Source organism: Schistocerca serialis, chromosome 4, assembly GCF_023864345.2.
Source record: "Schistocerca serialis cubense isolate TAMUIC-IGC-003099 chromosome 4, iqSchSeri2.2, whole genome shotgun sequence".
NCBI lineage: Eukaryota > Metazoa > Arthropoda > Insecta > Orthoptera > Acrididae > Schistocerca > Schistocerca serialis.
In genome coordinates, this window is record NC_064641.1 from 303,687,459 (window position 1) to 303,708,929 (window position 21,471).

The 21,471-nt window shown below is 38.3% G+C and overlaps 1 protein-coding gene across 1 annotated transcript in view; it reads right to left on the minus strand.

The window, feature by feature from the left end:
• Positions 1–1,073: 1,073 nt before the first annotated feature.
• LOC126473961 (polyadenylate-binding protein 2) overlaps positions 1,074–21,471 on the minus strand; it is a 122,622-nt gene continuing 102,224 nt past the window's right edge. Inside the window, exons 6-7 of the mRNA XM_050101332.1 lie at positions 9,260–9,387; positions 1,074–3,782 (exon numbers count right to left, since the gene is read on the minus strand). Coding sequence (XP_049957289.1) covers positions 3,743–3,782; positions 9,260–9,387 — 168 coding nt within the window. The 3' untranslated portion in view covers positions 1,074–3,742. The remainder of the gene's footprint in view (positions 3,783–9,259; positions 9,388–21,471) is intronic.

The following is a 21,471-nucleotide window of genomic DNA, read 5'->3' on the forward strand; positions in this document are numbered from 1 at the left end:
AGATTCAGAAGAATGTAGGTTGCAGTAAGTACTGGGAGGTGATGAAGCTTGCACAGGATAGAGTAGCATGGAGAGCTGCATCAAACCAGTCTCAGGACTGAAGACCACAACAACAACAACAACAACAACAACATGTATAGCACGTCTGAAATAAACCACCAATATCTTAATTGTTGAACATGAAGACGTAGATTCATAAGCCTTCAACAGGTTTGAACGAATTTCTGTTGATTGCCCAAAATGAAGAATTTTATATCAGTATGGTATTGCAGTTTATACATTTGAACAAAGCACACACAATACAATGATTAAATAGCTACGGAAACAAATTATTTCACAGTAGAGCTGGCATTTAACTAATGCTGTTGTGAAGCACATTGGTATGAACACACTGTTTGTGCCAGGTTGAGAAGCTCTTAGCATATATTCACAGACATAATTTGGAAGTAATGGTGAGGAGTTACAAACATGTTCATGTGGCTCAGCTGAAAGAACAACGCCCACAGCAAGTAAATTTCTTGGATTGAGTCACACATAGGCACAGCAATACAGCATATACCTCATAAGGAGCAAAGGAATTTCATTTGATGTGTAATGTTTGTTTTGGCCTTTTAAACTTTATGCCCTAAAATCCAAAATGAAGATTGATTAGCTTTGTACAATTCCCCCCCACCCTCTTTACCTTATACTAACTTATACCAATAGTTCAACCAATAGTCAATATTTTCTCTCTAGTCTCTCACTGGTAACACAGGTAGCCCTAAACACTACTCACTTAAATAAATGGCTCTTTTCTATTACATTATTAATACCATTACACAATAACTTACTACTCAACTCTTAAATGTTTAACAGAAAACAATGGATATAATGATTTGTCAACTCAGACAGGAGCGTATATTCTCATATATGGAAGCATCATCATCTTACGGAATGGCACAGTGCACATACCACAACAGAAATAATAACACAGCACAAAATCTGTCATTTAAAATATCATCTTGAAACCATAAATCACTTTATAAAAGTTTTTTGTATAACACAGTCAGAAATCTAGGCTGAACAATACAAAGTTATTTATAATGGAGACTTTATTAAGATACTTTAAACTTACACCAGTTCAATTTACATTTTTAGAAAAAGTCCCAAGACTATATTCTATTTTTTTCTGCACGGCAGCCACTATTTGTCCTTCTCTCAATAAAAAGTATTCTTCTTCTCCATGTCCTCCTCCTCGTTCCTGGAAAACAATAAGACGACCACACACGGACACACACCCATTATATGCCTATGCGACCACACCATGCATGCACGCACACGCACACACTTATTCACAGTCTGCTCTCTGGATTAGGGTGTAGATCAACCACATTTCAATGATGAACACAAGCTACAACAGAAGTAATGATAAATATTAAAGAGCCTGAACCTTGTTCTACATCCAATCTCATTTTCTAAACTTATTCCAAAAATGTACCAAACAGGTTATTTCATGTACTGCTCCACTCACATATCTGAACATTACACTACAAAATTACATAAATAACTTTGGTTACTTAGTTCCTCAATGCCAACAACAGAATGGAAATATGGGCAGTAACTGTATTTAACAGCACAAAGAGATCTTACAATCTTTTGAAGATAGACAACAATGTATGAATAATAATGTATGTACTGGTTTGGAACTTAAATGCCTAATGTTTGATATTGTCTACAAAACGTTAAATGATTTTATCCATATTAACTGGTGAACCTTTACATATACACATACAGATTGCAATTGGCAAGAAATGCAAACATTTCCAAACTAACTTAGCACTCGATACTCAAGAAAACTGTAAATAACTTGTAAGAGAGATCATGAAAATAATTATTTTCTATACTGTTAATGCCATAAAAAGTAATTCCTCCTCTTAAAGACAAAGTAAGTGAAAATATATTTCCTGTCAACAGACTTGAGTTTTTTTAAAAAAAAAAGAAAAAAAAGTACATAATGGCAATCAGGCTCAAAGAAACAAACAACTGCACAAATTTTGAGATGTAACTAGTTCTGTTACTACTAGCATCTCTAAGAGAGAAACAAAGAAAGAAACTTTTTACTCTGTCAAAACATTTCTTTTGGAACAAAGTAAAACAGATACTGTCTCATGTTGGACAACTTTCTCTGAAATAAGCATAAAGGAACTGGAATGTATACTGCAACTCGTAACCACTTTCAATAATGTGTTACATTCATAGGATATTCATAGAGAGCTTTGTGTCCATTTCCAAACAAGATTAAATGTGAACCCAATAATAATAGGCAATATGAGTTGCTGTCAATGTATTGAATCTTTGATTTAATATCTATTTGTATACCCAGCAGAAAAAGACGTTAATATCAAATTTCATCCACAGACATTTCAGTTTTCATTTGTGAAACAACCCTTTGACAAGTACCGAATTTATACTGAACCACACTACATGTTACCAGAAGGGGAAAAAGAAAGAAGCTGTAGGTCCTAACAATGAAGCTAATACAAATTATATAGCACTTTTTTGTACACATAATTCATAGTAAAGCACACAACACAATTTTTTTCTTGTTCATGAAATGTTTTCAAACTGCTTTTACTCAATTTACATTTCTTTTGCTTATTGTACATAATTCTAATTTTTCATTCTACAAAACTTTAAAACTTAGTTTTGTGATCTACAAATAAATAATTTATTAGCCGACTGAAGTGTAAAAAATAAAAAATATGTAAGACATAGAAACAAGAAACAATCAAAGCAGACTTTTTTACATTATGTTCAGATATTCTGTGAGATTATGTACAGAATGAATTTCTTCAAAGTATTACCCGTGTCAAATATTCCACACTGATGCTTCCTCAGTTAAAAAGTGGTTACATAATGCATAAGTAAAAATTAACTAATCTTGTCATAGCAGTAAAAAAATTGTGCCTTCCTTACAGGTTGAGTGTCACACTATTTTCACTCATGAGTGCTTCCAAAGAGTTAAGTTATCAAACTCAATACATAACTAGACAATATTCTCATTAAGATCTTAATATAATCAAAAGTGATCAGGGAACATTCATATTTCTTCTTACAAGTTTTGTATCACCACTAGCGTGACTAACACTATGGTAATGAAAGAAGTATGTTCTAGTGAAAAATTTGGTTTGTACAATTCTTTTGTGTGCAAGTAGTGTAATGTTAAGATATAAGTGAATACAGTACTTAGTCACAAACAAATATATTCAATTAATCTCACACACAACTAGCAAATGAGAACCTATCATAAACATGAAGTTTATAAATTCATTGTTAAAAAGAGCAAGTACATCTCACGAATGTCAGCAGGGGGCGTAATTAAGTAACCCTCCATATCAAAATTGCTCATACACTGAGCCTCAGGCACTTGTGCACGCACACACGCACACACACACGCGCGCACACACACACACACACACACACACACACACACACACACACACACACACACACCTCTATATGGAAACTTTAAACAAAGCAAAATAATGTTTTAAAACCTTTCTGTTAAACACATGCAAACAGTAGCCACTAAAGTACAAAATAAAGAAGTGATTTCATTTCCTTGGGAGGGAGGTGATGGGCTGATACATACATACATACATACAGTATTTCAACAGAGTATCCATCAAAATGGATGTCCCAAGAATTTATATAAAATGAGCGAATCTGCACTCAGATGGCATCGTTGTCTTCAATTTTCAGCTTAGTAAGGCATATAGTATGCTGATCTTCCACGGTAGCCCCTGTAGGAAAAATGAGAGGAAATCAATATAGTTCTTTTACAAATGGAGAGCTGCATCAAACCAGTCTCAGGACTGAAGACCACAACAACAACAAGAGAAATCCAATCAGAACTACACGAAAGCCTTGCAAAATTGGAGTAGATACGACCTGTCTGCTACCAACCACAATGCTCAAAACAGTTTTGCACCGTCCTCACGCGATAGATACACAAACAAACACACAAAATTCAAGCTTTCGCAACAAACGGTTGCTTCACCAGGAAAGAGGGAAGGAGAGGGAAAGACGAAAGGATGTGGGTTTTAAGGGAGAGGGTAAGGAGTCATTCCAATCCCGGGAGCGGAAAGACTTACCTTAGGGGGAAAAAAGGACAGGTATACACTCGCACACGCACACATATCCATCCGCACATACACAGACACAAGCAGACATTTGTGTGTGTGTGTGTGTGTGTGTGTGTGTGTGTGTGTGTGTGTGTGTGTGTGTGTGTGTGTGCGCGCACGAGAGATTGTATACCTGTCCTTTTTTCCTCCCCTAAGGTAAGTCTTTCTGCTCCCGGGATTGGAATGACTCCTTACTCTCTCCCTTAAAACCCACATCTTTTTGTCTTTCCCTCTCCTTCCCTCTTTCCTGAGGAAGCAACCGTTTGTTGCGAAAGCTTGAATTTTGTGTGTATGTTTGTGTGTCTATCGACCTGCCAGCACTTTCGTTTTGTAAGTCACATCATCTTTGTTTTTAGATATATTTTTCCCACGTGGAATGTTTCACTATATCTGTGTGTGTGTGTGTGTGTGTGTGTGTGTGTGTGTGAGAGAGAGAGAGAGAGAGAGAGAGAGAGAGAGAGAGAGAGAGAGAGAGAGAGAGAGAGAGATTGAAAATACTTGCTCACTACTCTTCTGAACATTTTAATTTACTAAAAATACAGCCACCCGTGTAACACATCTAAAAGTAAACCTGAATTCACTGTGCAGTTCAGTTGGGTCAACTATGGTTCCAATCATATATGGGGGATTGTCAAGAAATTGCCTGCCAAATTGGTGTACACCACAGCAATTTCATTTGAACATTCAGCAGCTATTGAGAAATGTGAAACATTGAAGATCTGCCTCATAGTGGTCACCCGTGGTCAACAGCAGCATCTAATGACTGCTACTAGCAAATTTTCATTTGCAGGCACAGAGATTAATGATAGCAGAACTGTAAACTGGGTTTCTGGAGGTAATTGGGAGGACTGCATTGATGCAAACAGTACACAATCATCTCCACACAATTAATTTGGCCTCTAGGCATCTATTACAATCAACAGTCTATGTCACTCAGCACCATTATACATGAAGAATGTGGGAAAGATAAACCTGGAATGGAACCTGGATCAATGGCATCAGGTTCTCTTCAAAACAAGTGTAATATTTGTCTGATACCTATTGAACATTTCAGAGTGTGGAGGCAAGGGGACGTCCATTAATTACACGAGCTCAAAATGCGGGAGGGGAGTAATGATAACCTCAAGTCAACTTTTTAATTCCGAGAATATATACTGTTATCTGTTATAACATTTTCTTTTATAAATTAACCCTGAGCATAGACAATATTAAGGTGCACATCGCTCTTTATGACCTCTCTCGACTGAATGCTTACACATTTGCATGCTCTGGTTTCCATGATTCGAAACCAGTGCTACACGAGCATGAGATTTCGTTTGGGCAGCTCCCTGTCACACTGGGTGAAATTACTATGTGGCAGCAAGTGAGCAAGTTGTGATATTCAGCAAAGATTATGAAGCTGATGTTACTGTATTGAAAGCAAATTTGTATCAAAACTTTTACAATGCATACATAAAGCATGCAGACAAGTCAAAACAAATGTGCCAGCAAGAAGTTAATCATTGTTGGAAGGAAAGTAAGCTGATGTTCACTGACAAGAATTCTCTTAGTGATTATATAAATCAAGAGATTGAAAAGCTACATAATCTATGGCTCAAAGGAAGGTAGAAACAATCTTGTCTTTCATCTGAAAGAACGTAAAGGTACAATGATGTATACAATATATCAATAAAAGATTTTTTTTAGATGACTAATAGTAGCACAAGGTATACTCTGCCACACACTGCACAGTGGCTCACAGAGTATTTACATAGATGTAGGTTACTGACTCATGATGAAACAGTGAGCTCATGCAACCTCTGTGAGCTTTTTAAAGAGTAATTCAACGGTCAAGTAAACAAATTCATTATTTTTATAAAAATTTATTTTGTATAAAAAATTTTCTGGTCATAATTATACTGCTACCAACTGATAATAGTTACAATAAATCATTTTTTTAAACCCAAATAATGATTTTTGCAAGGACATGAATCTTATTTTCTTCTTTACTCAAAAATTATTATTGTTCATAGTGATGTTACAAAATCTTGTTTAATACCCTGAAGATTTCAATTTCTTTCATTTTTTAATCTCGTCAGTTCATTAAGTCACACAACTGTATGGCTAACTTTTATACAATTTAATACATTGTTTTAATTTCAAAAATGTTCTGAAATGCTATTTCTGCAAGTTAGATATTACAAAATTATCCCTGCACCGTAGATTCAGCATAGGCATCTAAAAACCCTAAATATGGCCCAGGTCCCATGTGCAGAAAACAGAGTGCTAAACAGTTTCTCCTCAGAGGCACAAGGTAGTTGAATATCATGATATGTGCATTAATATTTCCAAAAAGGAGGAACGGTTTCTGGGACTGTATTTAGACTGTATTTTAAGTCAGTGTTGTTGGCTCATTTATTTCCTTCAGTAAACAGTGTTGTAAGTATTTGAGCTTAATGATAATTATACAAAGCGCAATCAAAAGTTTTCTGTTTGAGTGCATTGCTGCAGCATATATGCAAGTACCGCAGCTCTGCTGCAGGTATATAAGGACTTACATGTAGGCAAGAGATTAGTGTGGCATTCGTGTCTTTCTGACATGCGCACAGTAATTGCAGAAGCTAACTATGATGATGATATAAATTTGTGTGTAGTAATTCTTTTCTTGGCTGCCTGAGGATGCAAACCATTAGACATCCCTCAGAGAATGAAGAATGTGTGTGTGGTAGCATGTCTGTAAAAAACCATCATTGTGGAATGGTCCACAACAAAGGGTGCAGTTACTTCATAACAATGCATGTCCCAATATTGTGAATGTCTTAATGCAGAAATTCACCAGTTCTGTTGTATACTTCTCCAACGTGAAAGGTATGATGAGCAATTACATCCCAACTACTAAATGTCTCAAGCCCGGGAACTTTTTGAACCTTATCACTATTACAACATACTACTGCATTAGTTAACCAATCATTACCACCCAGTGCAGCATCATTTTTGGTAATGGTGAAATTCACTATACATCCATAAAACATAGAGGGACCCTACAACATAATTTGGCCACCAACTGCATTAGCTGTAGTAGTCTCCAAATTGATAGCCTTGTGAACAGTGCTATGGGAACACCATCTGTATCTCCTGTAACGGGGAATGTTCTGTGTGAACAATACTGTTGCATGAGCAGCTGCATGAAGACTGACGTCTTCTTTGACGAAATTATTACTTATATAGGCATGTGACACGTTATTGCTAACCTCAAGGCACTTGAGCCCCCACCCTATAGTCGGGATCTCTCCCCGTGTGATTATCATGCCTTTAGGCCTTAAAAACGGCCTTGATGGATGAACGATTCTTGTTGGACGAGGATGCACAGTGGGCAGTATGGGCTACTTCACACAACAGAACACAGTGTTTTACTGAACACGTATCTTCAACCTGGTGTATCGATGGCATTATTGACTCAACGCTCACTGTTATTTTGCCTGATTGACATGCTGATTCTGGCCTGTATGGTTCTTAATGGAAAGTTTTTTCATTGCCCTTATACATCTATCGCACCTTTACACAATATTTATAGGCATCTCATTACTTCCAGCTCTTGTACTCTCCTTTTCCTCAAGGAAAATTTTGCAATCTCTACTCCATGTCTGATGGATGCCTGAGCAGCTTATTCACAACATGGGCCTGAGCTTCGTGCTTCTGACTTGCGTATAGCAGTTTCATACTTCTCTGTACTGCTTGCCCTCTGTGATCCAATGTCTTAGGGCCATATACCTCGCAGGAGAGCTTCTATGAAGTTTGGAAGGTAGGAGACAAGGTACTGGCGGAATTAAAGCAGTGAGGACGGGGCATGAGTCGTGCTTGGGTAGCTCAGTCGGTAGAGCACTTGCCCGCGAAAGGCAAAGGTCCCGAGTTCGGGTCTCGGTCTGGCACACAGTTTTAATCTGCCAGGAAGTTTCGTATCAGCGTACACTCCGCTGTAAAGTGAAAATTTCGTTCTAGAAACTAAATTTTGGTTACATGATAAATTGAACAAATCTGAAGGCTGTCAATTCAACTAAACATTTAGGGATTACAACTACAAATAACTTAAATTAGAACAATCATGTACATAATGATGTGGGGAGAGCAAACCAAATACTGCCATTTATTGGCACAACACTTAGAAAATACAGCAGGGCTACGAAAGAGACCGCTTACACTACACTTGCCCAATCTCTTCTGGAGTATTGCATTACAATGTGGGATTAGCATCAATTGGGATTGACAGAGGATACTGAGAAAGTTCTAAGAAGGGCAACTCATTTTGTATTATCGCAAAATAGGGGAAGAGTGTGCCGTGGATATGATAAGCAAATTGGGCTGGCAATCGTTTAAACAAACATGGGTTTCACTGCGGCAGGATCTTCTCATGAAATTTCGATCCCCAACTTTATCCTCAGAGTGTGAAAACATTTTGTTGACGTCCACTTACGTAGGGTGAAATGATCATTATAGCAGAAACTAGAGCCCACACACAAAGATTTAAATGTTCGCTTTTCCCACGCACAGTTTGAGGATGGAATGGCAGAGAAATAGCTTGAACGTAGTTCAATAAACCCTCTTGCAGGCAATTAACTGTGAACTGCAGAGTAATCATATGTAAATGAAGATGGGAACCGTTGCTACAGACTGCAGGGACACACACACACACACACACACACACACACACACACACACACACACACACACACACACACACACAGAGAGAGAGAGAGAGAGAGAGAGTTTTTCACTGGCATGTTAGCTTACACCTGGACTGCAAAAAGCCATCTGCGTTTGCAAAAAGAAAAGTGATTTTAAAAGCGATCATCAGTGAATATATGTTTTTACCCGGTCATCTATCCTCAGAAATATGTGTAATGGAAATTAATTTGACTTTATCATATTTGCATAACTTTCACAAACAGTATAAATTATTATTCTCACTAATAGTGTATTTTTGACTTCCACATTTAAATAGAGAGAATATGTAACAGTGACCAATAGACGTTGAACAAACAACACACTATATTATAAAATTGACAAAATTAAGCTACAGAGGAAAATACAGTCCTAAAATAAAACCTATAGGCACTAACCTTGGTCTCCTAGTTGGTCTGTAGCCATAATAAGATGACCCTCTACCTCTGCTTCCTCGGTACCCTCTGCCTCGAGGAGGACGATTTGTCATACTTAAACCAGGGCGATTTGTTCTCTTCGGCATTACCTGAAATAGTAAAGAGAATAGCAGAATATTTCTGAATCAAAGAACAAAACTATGCAAATGAATTATAACAGCAAATGCAACAGCATGTATTTCAAGTGATTCTTTTTACAGTTCACAGTAATAATGTGCGTCAACAAGAATAGACTTTATAAAAATCTGACAAATTATAGAAGGTCATACACAAAAGAATGATGCAGCACCTTGGGCGACTACTGCAGCACTCAAGAGTGGCAAATACTGAAAAAAAGAGAGAGAGAGAGAGAGAGAGAGAGAGAGTGTGCTTTTTTTCCCCTCCTTTCTTACCAATTTAATCATTCAGTATCTTAGCTCAAATGAAACGGCATGAAACACATGGTAATGTAACCTATTTGATATTGTGCAGAATGTCTCATTTAATGATAAACACTGAATACAACATCTGATCAAAGTTACTATAGCAAAACTGGTACATCAATTCAGCCTTTAAGATATGCCAAGAAAAAAAAAGAAATAAACTGGAAGGAGGTGATAGGACAGGGGGCAGTAACTACTGAGTGGAACATCCTACACAAAAACCCTTCCCACCCATCCTAAAGCAGGGTTTTGTCACCTACCCAACCGCCAATGACATCCTAGAGCATCCCTATGCCACTCCCAATCCCAACCCCTTGCCACAGGGATCATATGCCTGTTGAAGTCCAGGTGCAAGACTAGTCTAGTCCACCCGCACAGCACTTCCTGTTCCGGTCTTGTTACAAGCTTATACTATCCAATCAGAGGCTGGGCTACCTGTGAAAGCAGCCATCTCATATACCAGCTCCACTGCAATCACTGCACCGCTTTTTCTAATGGTATGACTACCAACAGTTGTCCATCAGGATGAACAGCCAATGTCAAACAGGAGCCAAGAGAGTGGTAGATAACCCTCTGGCGCAACGTGCAGCTGATTTAAATGGTTGCTTTGCAATCTGGGCCATCTGGTTCCTCCCCTAAACCACCAGTTTTTATGAACTGCGCAAATGGGAGTTATCTTCAGCCCACATTCTCCGCTCCCAATATTATCTCTGCCTCTACCTACAGTAATCTACTGTCTCCACACCCTCCACCCAACAGTTTCCACCTCCTCTGTCCTGTCACCTACTCCCAATTCAAGTTCCATCACCCTCACCATATACTGTTCTCTGCCAAGGCACCCACTGCTCTTTTCCGCTTCCCTGCTCCTCTCCTTTTAAAACCTTTTTTCTCATCCTGTTTAACGCTTTCACTGTTACAAATGTGCTCTCTGCATTCTGTGCAGAGGGCAACTTTCTTTATAGCTGTACTGCTCACAAAACACTTGTGCCAGTGCCGAGAGAGGCATTCCGACCAAAACAAAATACTTGCCACTTGATTTTTTAAAAAAATTACTAGATGAAAAAGTTTGATTTTTGGTACCACAGCTATAGCCCACATGATGTCTAAAGGCAAGAACAGCTAATGCAGATTTATGGAGACAAGTGCAATTTTTCTCAGAACAACAATTATCTGACGAAAGGGCATTGACACAAATTGCAATAATTATTTATTTGATTTGGACTGTACTATAAGTAAAAATGTAATATACAACAAAATTAACCTCAAATACAAACTGAAATTATATTTGATTGACAACTGGTGCTACCCCATAGAGCATTTTAAAATTGTGCATAATGGGTGTATTTGACTGTTGTTAAATGTGAATTACATGAAAAAAGAATTACTGGTAGAAAAGACTAATGAAAAAGACTTTCATATAGTAGTATGTTGTCATTTTTCACTGTCAATGGACATTATGAGTGTATACAAACTTGTGCAACATTACAGTGAGAGAATGCATTTATTATTCATTGAACAAGCAAACATCTAACATCATCTGCGAAAAACTCGAGGTATTGCTGAGTGAAAACATCAAAAGCCACTGATATCTTGACAGGTAACCTTCCCTGTTATTTTAAGGCGTTTTACAATCTGTGCCCTGAAAGTAACAGAGGTTTACATGCCAAAACATTGGAGTTTTTGATGGATTTATTTGGTTGCATTTTGTGATTTATTGAAGCATACAGCAGGATAGGAAAAGCTTAGTTTCTCTTTGGGCCATACACTGAACATTACAGTCTGCATCCTTCATAGGATACAAATTCCTCATCAATAAAGACTAAGATGTTCTACATACTATGTATGCGATTGATATGTTGACAAAAATTTCTTAAATCACAAGTCTTTAAAACATCATAATACTGTTGTCATTACTATTCAATTCTGTGTCCAAACCATTGATTGTAAATTTATGACAACAGGCTCAAGATGTATCTATCTTCACCTTATCAAAGTATTTTTCCTGTGTACTGGACAGTGGACTGACACTGTGACTGTGTGTGTGTGTGTGTGTGTGTGTGTGTGTGTGTGAGAGAGAGAGAGAGAGAGAGAGAGAGAGAGAGAGAGAGAGAGAGAGAGAGAGAGAACCCCCTGGAAGCCTGAAAAATGAGCACTACACTAATCCTGTTAGACTTGTGGAATGTGGTGTTACATTTAACTCCAGAAGTGATGCATAACCTTATGCCTACCTAGCCTAGGAAGATTATTTTGACAGCTGAATCATATGATAATAATTTAGTGGTTAAAATTTAGAAGCTGTCTGTGTGTTTTAGTTATCTGTTTTGTGTACATTGATGGAAACTGCCTGTTTTCTAATGTGGGACAGAGACTGTAGTATTATCAGGAGTTGCATACTTGTGTGGGCTTTGTGTAATCTCGGCGAGTCTGCAGGATAGTTCACCACCGCATGAAGGAATGCACTCCAACAATGCAGCATAATGTCAAGGCAAGCAGAAGAAAACATTTAACATGATTTAATTCATCACAATGTCAGTCTGTTTGTGAACTTATTATTACTATAATTAATGTTCCCAATGCTGTAATGTTTGAGATGCAATAAGTATCATGCAAGATGACAGAATATCCAAATATAATTACAAAGAAGACATGCTTTGTATTCATTCAAGGAAGTTGAAATTTTGTTGAAGTGTGTTCGATTCCAGCACAAACACGGGTCCCTCAGAGGTGAGGTATATCAAAGCTGCATGGCACAGTCTGAAGAGAATTTGACTTTTAGGTGCCTATGTTCAGATAAAAGAGAAGACAACAAATCAGTCCTGAACATACAAATATTTAAAGGGGGAGGCTACATTTTGGCACTATAGGGACAAGAAGCAGAATGGTTTATGTTGGAAATCTAAGAATGTTGCATGAGCTTTATTTTAAATGAAAATCAAGAATAAACTGACAGTTCACTGATTTCATCAGGTCCAGGAATACGTCACAGTGTTCAGCTGTTTCTATGCTAACTGCTCACCACCCAACGGCAGTACTGGTTCATCAAGTGCAGCAGTCCTGTTCTTCATCAATGATGTGATGCATCAAGCAAGCAAATATCTCCGAAAATGCACAAGAGTATGAAGACAATATATTATAGTGTCTTTCCATGATTTTATTATTCATCATCAAAAGTAAGCCAGTGCGAAACTAAGCCAAATAGTGAATATGGGCGAAATTCCTCTGACATTTGATGTGTCAAGTACTAGAACTATTGCCACTTCTAACTACAAAAACAAGTGGACGTGAGAAAATGCACTACATTGTTGTCCTTTCATGTTGTGCTGATGTTACTACACTTAATCCCCTGATCATTTTCAAACACAAAAAAATCCCAAACCTTCTGAAATACTGCCAGGTGGTGGTGGTGGTGGTGGTGGTGGTGGTGGTGGTGGTGGACATGTACGTGACAAGGGCTGCATGGACAAGACTGGTACGAAATTTTGGATTAACAGAGTGTGGGAGAGAAGGAAAACTGCTTTATTGAAGAAGAGTTCTCTTCATGTGCTAGATCAGTTTACTATTCATTTGAAAAGTTCTGTGAAACAGAAATTGAGACAGGAAAATACACCGCTTGCTGTTATTCTGGGAGGGCTTATTTCACAGCTGCAACTTCTTGATATCTCTATAAATAAACTATTTAAAGTATATGAGAGAGGAATGGAACAAATGGATAATGGATGAAACCCAACAAGAACTCACACCAAAGGGGGCCTTAAAATGACCTACAATCAAACAAGTGTATCAGTGAATAAAACCATCCTCGTCTAGAGAAAGACAAGACATGATTCTTTGATCTTTCAAGAACTGCAGCATAAGTAATGCTCTCGATGGCAGTGAAGACCATTTTATATGAGGAGGATAATGAAGAAGAAGAAGAAGAAGAAAGATCATATGACGATTTTTGAGGTCAGGCTTTGCTAGCTAATAATAAAAATGATAATTAAAAAAACTGCTTAAAAATTAAGGTGTGTCTTATAGTCTGTAGCATCTCGTAGTCCATAAAACACAATATGTATTATTTTGACTGAATGCCTGTACTGACCCAAAAGATGGAGGAGGTACTGAAGGCTCCTGCTGAGCTAGATAATACAAATGATAGGCTAGACACTATTATGGTGAATACAGACACTCACAGGTTGGATAATACTAATGCAGGTATAATGCTCAAGGTGTTAGGTTCGAAGAAGCTGTGTGGAGACTGTTGTGACCCACACACATTCCACACCCACAATCCGGGTGCACAGTCTGAGGTGTGTCACAGAAGTCTTAAGACGTTAGCACCTACAGACATCACCAGTCTTAGATGTGTGCGCAGCCTCTCCGCAGTGCACTCTGCTGGCTGGCCTACAGCTCATAGAGTAATGCCCAGCCAGCCTCGTTCTCAGTCATACGTTGATATTGGTGTGCAGCCACTCTGTGGCAAGTGTCTTCTTGTATACGTATTCTAGACATAATGAAATTTTGCATTCGATATTACCTGTATGTTATTGCGGTCAGAACACATTGGCAACATGTAGGGTCTTTTTTCCTAGCTGTTTTGTTGTTGGTTTTTGCATCTTATTGTGACAAGGAGTCTCTGCTTCAAACATCGGTGCAACAACGGATGGAACATCTTACTGTCATTTGAAAGGCTGTGCTGGTATTGCTGTTTGTCTCCGGCTATGTTTTCTCCTCTGCTCCCATCGTCTAACGAGGCTGAGGAAGATTGGAAAGTGTACAAACACTGCCTAAGGCAACATTTCCAAGTCTTCCATATTACGGTTGCTGAGGTATGGCATGCATTGTTTGTCATGGATTTCTACCGCCTTGTATCAAGTGTTACAGCGGTTGGTCCCACTGCAGGAATCTTTCTTGTTGTTGTTTGACTACTTATGCTCACTGCCACATGCATGTATAGCTGGTACGGTTGAATTCTACCAAAGCAAGAAACAGCCCCATTAGTGTTATCATGCCTTAGTCACAAGTGCCATTTTGTCACACCCAAATCTAATCACATGCGGACCCAGCCAATCCGGTAACTTCTGCACAGCACGTGAACAGCATCCCAGCCACCGCTCCCTGTTGCTGTTATGTGATATTGTTACTCCGAACATGATAGATGAGTGTCCCCAACATTGGAGAGTCAGTCATTAAGTCTCAAAAGAATATTAATGTGTCCCTTATTTTCTAACTTTAGTATTTTTGAGTGCTCACCCTTTAATACTGTTGGAATGATTAAATCATGTCTCAACAATATTTTGTTGTGATCAAAGCACTTAAACCCATGCTGACTGGAGTGCAACCTCACTTGAACACAATCTTTCACACTGTTCGCTGATGTCACGCTGTCATCATCTCAGGTTATCAGTATGTGCACATGCTGTACTGTTAGTTGTTTGTTACCAATTGTGTTGCACATATTTTTTAGTTGCTATATGAGGTGTCACCTCAATTAGGCAGTGTTTTTAACTGGGGTCTTAAACTCCCAATAGGTGGACCCAAATTAGCATCAAATAGGCAACTGCTGGGAGTTCTATTTTTTAACATATGGGAAATAAAATTAACCATTAGTGAAAGTGCTAACCTTGTGGATCACAAGTGCATTATATTTTGAAAGGAAGTGAGAAGTCTCCCAAGAGCTAGTCAGCATTGTTCACAAAAAACATACGAACTTGCACTTGGAGTGGAAAATACTGCGAAGAAAAAAAAAAAGTGAAGCACCATGACAAGAAGTTTATAAATAATCTGGATAACCTGCCTGAAATCTCACATGCCAATTCTCTACAAACAATCGAGTTGGTAGAAGACAGAAGACTTGTGCTTCGACAGAGCCAGCCCAGGCACAAAGGTTACATTGCAGGAGTAGACTGAATACTTGCTGCTAAAGGAAAGAAGTGGATGCAGAAAAAAGTGGAAGAAGAGAAAAGGCAAAAGAAACAAAAGTGCACAATATCTACTTCTGCATCAGCTAAACTTACTACTTCATTATCTGAAGAATCAGATAAGGCATTTTCAAGTTCAGGCATTTTGATGATACTGATTTTTTACAATGTACTTCTTGTAGTGGATTCGAACCTGTGACCGTAGCGGTCGCGCGGTTCCAGACTGAAGCGACTAGAACCGCTCAGCCACTCAGACAGAAAAAAACAGCTGAAACAATAAAGTCATCTTTCAAGAGTGATGTACACCCCTTTTTGTTTACTGGAACGGTAAACTGTTGCCAGTATTAAATGTCAAGGACACGAGAAGAAAGGCTTCACAACATTGTTTCATTTGGGGACAGTGAACAGCTCATTGGCCTTCCAAAATTATAGAATGGTTGTAGTACAGAGCAAGTGAACCCTGTTTGGAATGCATTACAGTACTGGGGTATTGAAGACAATGTTCAAGTTCTTTGCTGCGATACAACTGCCTCTAACACTGACTGTCTTATTGGGGCACACATCTTACTTGAACACAAATTGGACAGGGAATTAATGTATTTCCATGTCGTTAGCACATGTAAGCACTTATTTTAAAAAGGATATTTGAATGTAAAGTACATGGTGTAATAAGCAGTCATGACATCATTTGTTCAAAATTTGACGGAAAACTGGAAAAATAAAGATCAGTAATTTTCACACTAGCAAAAAGATCGTTGATTAAATTATCAGTGAGCCAGACTTTTATGAAAGAGAATTAAATAAAACAAATGTGAGATGTGATTACCAGGAAATCTCAGAGTTGTGCGTAATATTTATGGGAGGAGACAGCAGGAAAAAATTGAAAATGTAGTCTCTTGGAGGAATGCATCAGACAAAATGTACGGCTAGAGCAATTTATTGCTTAGAAATGTTTCTGAGATCACAACTTGAATTATACATTGAAAATAAAAATGCACTGAGAAATCTCTCTTTTCATTGCTAAATGTTTATTTCAACCCATGGCATCAGTGCAGGGGATATTTAAAAGCGTCTGATTTGGGTCTAACCTTCTTAAAAGATATGAAATATATGAAAGAAAACATTCCATGATTTCAAAAACAGCTATAATAAAATTTAATCGTCATTTGTGGTATTTATTAGAAGATTTCTCACTCCTATCATCCTTTGATGAAGTAGATGTACAAACCAAAACCAAAATAGTAGCAACTTTCGATACACATGGAAAAAGAGATATATTCTTTTTGTGGAGACCTGGAGAACCATTACGGGTCACGTTTCGTTTTATTCTGAATACCATTTATTACTGGCTCTGATTTATTAATTTACACCACTTAATTCAATCTCATCTTCATGTCAGAGAAAACAGCTGCTGACTTCATGTCAAGCAAGTAACAGCAAAGATTCGTAAATTACATACACTACTTTTATTCAAGAATTCCCTTCGACACTGATGAGCAGCAATTCATATTTAGACACTAGTTGAGGAGTTAAAAGCTGTTGACAAATTATCTGGTTAAGTGTTTTAAATTAATGCAAAATGTTTCTTGACTACCGACCATAGATGGAGAGCAAAAGGAATCTGCATGGCGTTGTATTCAAGATCATCAGAGACTGTACCTGAATTGCAAGAGAGAAACACTGAAAAGAAAATATTCTCAAGAATACTAGAGATATTTAACTTTGATTTTATGTGGTCATCGCAAACTTTTACACTGACAAGGGAAACTCCCCATCCACCCTCCCTCAAATTTACTGGTAAGGGGGTCCAGTGGACAGCCCATCAAACACCGAACACACATCAAGCATGAAAACAGGAAGTTTCTGTGAGGCGTGTGTGTGTGTGTGTGTGTGTGTGTGTGTGTGTGTGTGTGTGTGTGTCTCCGCACACTCCTGTCTATATATTCCTAATGGTGTGAAAAATAACTAAATAAATGGCATAAGGGAATTTTGAATGCGGTATAACAACTTACCCGCAGCACCATTGCTGTTTCAGGCTGCTCTTCATTGCACTTCTTGTTTGTGGACTGTTCACTATTTCTGTTTTGCTTCAACTCCCCTCTCCTTGGAGTTGGAGGCGGGAGGTATTACAGCTGTTAAACAGGGCCAGTGGGATGTTTCCTGCACTTAAGTCTTGGCTGACAATCGTGTATCGGCCTAGCATTGACCATTTGGTTGTGTTGTGTCGCCCACGCACTAGTCAAAAGGCGGCTCCAAAGTTACTCTCACTTCTGACAATGGTCCCCAGTTCCTGTCCCAAGCATTTCATGATTTCTGTGTGCAGTGCAGCATTCACCATGTTCATTCCCCTACCTTTCACCCTCAATCTAACTGGGAGGTCGAGCACATGGTTCACACCTTAAAGAACCAAATGAAAAAATATTTGCAGGACTTTCCCATCGATGAGAGATTACAGTTTTTTCTAACAGCCTAACGGACAACTCCTACTGGTTCCCGTGGCCCTGCCAAGTTTCTCCACAGCACCAGCTGTAGACCCTGCTTTACCTCTTCCTCCTCCGGATTCTTGCCCACCATCGTGTTTCGCTGCTTCATGGTTCTCACCAGGGACAGCAGTCTGCATGCTTGTTTTGATCAGCACCTTTGCTAATTACTGGCTATCATTGCACATCAGAATGGTCACCGTGTCCACACCTACAGCCTGGAGACCAAGACGTCTGGCACCATCAAAATTAGCTCAGAGTCCGGATGGACACCCAATCCCTACCCCATTCACACCACCACCTACGCCAGTGTGCCGCTCCCTGGGTGCCAACTGTCCACCAGTGTTCCAGCCTCATCTTTGTTTTATCTGCACCAGTACCTCCGCTCAATGAGAATTTGACTTCACAGCCTCCAGCGGCAACCCCAGTGTCCCTCCAACTGGTGGACACACGCCTCACGACTTCAATGTCTCTCACAAGGGATTAGCTTCTGGTGGAGTTGCCTTCACTTTCAACACTGCTGCTAGATGTTGCAATGGATCCCACCTTGGACTGCCCATTGCTGGTCCTGTTGTATCATGCACTGACAGGGGGACACCTGAGCACTCCTCGAACCACCACATTTTCCAGTATTCTAAGGTCGCCGCTGGTGGAAGTCTCTCTCCTCTCGCCTCCAAGGTTTCTACGGATGTGGGTGCCATCACCATATCACAGCCATTGACAACTTGCCCAAGGAACAACCGACGCTCCAACCCCCAAGGGCAAACAGGTGTAGTGACCCTGCATAGATTCCACACACACGATTTGGGTGTGCAGTTGTAAGATGCAGCACAGAAGTCAGAGGACACTAGCAGTGCCAAAGGCCGCCATTCTGATGTGCACACAGCAGACAGCTTACAGAGTCACAACCAGCCAGCCTCCCTCTCTGTCATATGCCGACATTCGGCCTATGTTTATTGGCCTAGTAGTTGAGCCACTGTGGCAAGTGTCTTCCAGTACAAGTATCCTAGATGCAATACAGTACTGTGTCTGTTATCTGCTTGTTCTTGTGATCAACAGAGAAAAAGGAACAATCACTGAACATAATAAATTACACATCACTAGTATTAAATTAAAACTAATTTAGAAACTCAGGGCGATGACTTGAAAATATGATTAAAAGCTACCAACCAGAAATCATGTCAGTGATTTCCACAAAGAAAAGTTAGAAATTAATAATAAAATAATAGAATTATAATGCAATATTTTAAATGTAACAAGGGAGTTATATATTTAGTTTTAAAATCATTAATTACATACTACATATAAATAAAATTCAGACACTAATAAAAGTTTTAATATTTGAAAACAGAGTACAGATGTAAGTGAGAGATACCTTTCATAATCCCCCTTTACAACCTTAGAGGCATATACTAATCACCTGTTTGAATAAAATATTCAGCTATATATTACTATATTAGCTGACATACCTCCGTTGTCATCTGACATCTGCAATCAATTTATTTGGGAAAAATTGATCTTCAGCTTCAGCTGAACTTGTGGAACATTCACGTGACAGATTTATTTGTTGCCAATTTCGAAATAGTTGCTTGGATTTTTGTTGCCCAGTGGAATTTGATGTCTATTTATCTGATATTTCTGATGTTTTTGTACAATAATGTACTAAAATTAAATGGGGAGATTAATTATGAAAAGAACATAGTGAGATTTACTTGTATTTTTAGGTTTAAGGTCTGTTTTTAGTTTATGTCACAATCAACAATGAAATATTTTATGGAGGTGGTGCTGCACAGCTTTAATGAATGTTAAGAACTGCATTATGCAATATGCGGCTGTAATGATACATTTTATTACAGACGATTGATTTCAGTCTAGGATCAGACCATCATCAAGTCTAAAAACTGTCTCAGCTATGCGTTTGCGTAATTGGAATAATTATCAGTAGTACACTTTTTGTCACTGATATTTGATGTGTATACATAAAAAATGTCCATTTAACCTCATAGAATTTTTTTATCAACAAATGGACAATGTTACATATCTACAGCTGCAGTCAATGATGGAAAAATATACATCTGTTCAACTGTTATCCCAATTACATAAACGCATGGCTGAAATGGTTCTTAGTCCCTATGATGATCTGACCACAGACCGAAATCTATCGCCTCTAATAAAATATATCCCATTACAGCTGTGTACTGCATAATGCAGTTCTTAGGAAGCGACAATGAATTTAAATACCTACGAAAGAGATCACACATTATCAGTGGCAGCCTGTTATCATGGGCCAACATGCTACAGCACACGGTAAATATCAGCTAAAATTATGCCACTTCTATTTGAATGTGAGACGGAAAACGCACTAAAATTACACTATTTCTCTTCAGATGTAGGATGGTATGCAAATGAAACGGACGAAATCATGTTTTGTAGCACTCTCTCCAAGATAACTAGAAATCAACGTTCGGTACCAAAAAGATGGTCAGCTGTGCTACATTTGACTCAGAGAAGGGACACAATTGTTTTCAACTGTGCATGCTCTCATGTGGTGCCACTCTGAATGCTAAGTTGCTCACAGCACCAGATCAATATTTTTCTTTGAAATTATGTGTAATTTATTGTGCAAGCATAGAGTATGAGGCATTTTCGAGAAGCAGCTGCTGTACTGGTTCTGTGGGCAAGTAGTCAGGCTTACTGACTGGGAATCCATTGGATCTGGTTTGATTCCCGCCGCTACCAGCATATGATTCCCACTGCTACCAGCATATAATTTTTTTCCATTTTATTTTACCCCTCATGACACACAATTATTTAAAAATTTAAATATATTTAAACAGTTCTATTTATTTGTGTAAAATTAATATATATTTAATTTAGTTATGATTTCTACCCTGTAAGCCAAATGGCTATAGACAGTAAAAAAAAAAAAATAAATAAATAAAATAAAACAGCACTAAATGAGTTACACGCAAAATTTAGCCTGAAAGTTTTTCTCACACTGTGTACCACAGCAATCAATTTATTAAATGAAGGTGGCATTTTCCACTTCTTGTATTAATTTTATTTTTTAATAGATTTTTTTCCCTGATTCGTTTTGGTCATAAATACTGTCTTGTTAGTTTGACTGTTTGACATGTATGAAGGTATTATAATTCATTTTAGTTAACAATGCAGTCAAACCAACAAGACAGCACTTGTGCACCAAAATGAATAATAATACCTTCACAAATGTAAAACAGGCAAACTGACAAGTTAGTATTTATGGACCAAAATTAATAGAAAAAACAAATTTAATGACATTGGCTTTCAATATACAAGGAACAGTTTTCTACTGCTGAACCATACCACCACTTGAGAATGGCCTACAAACA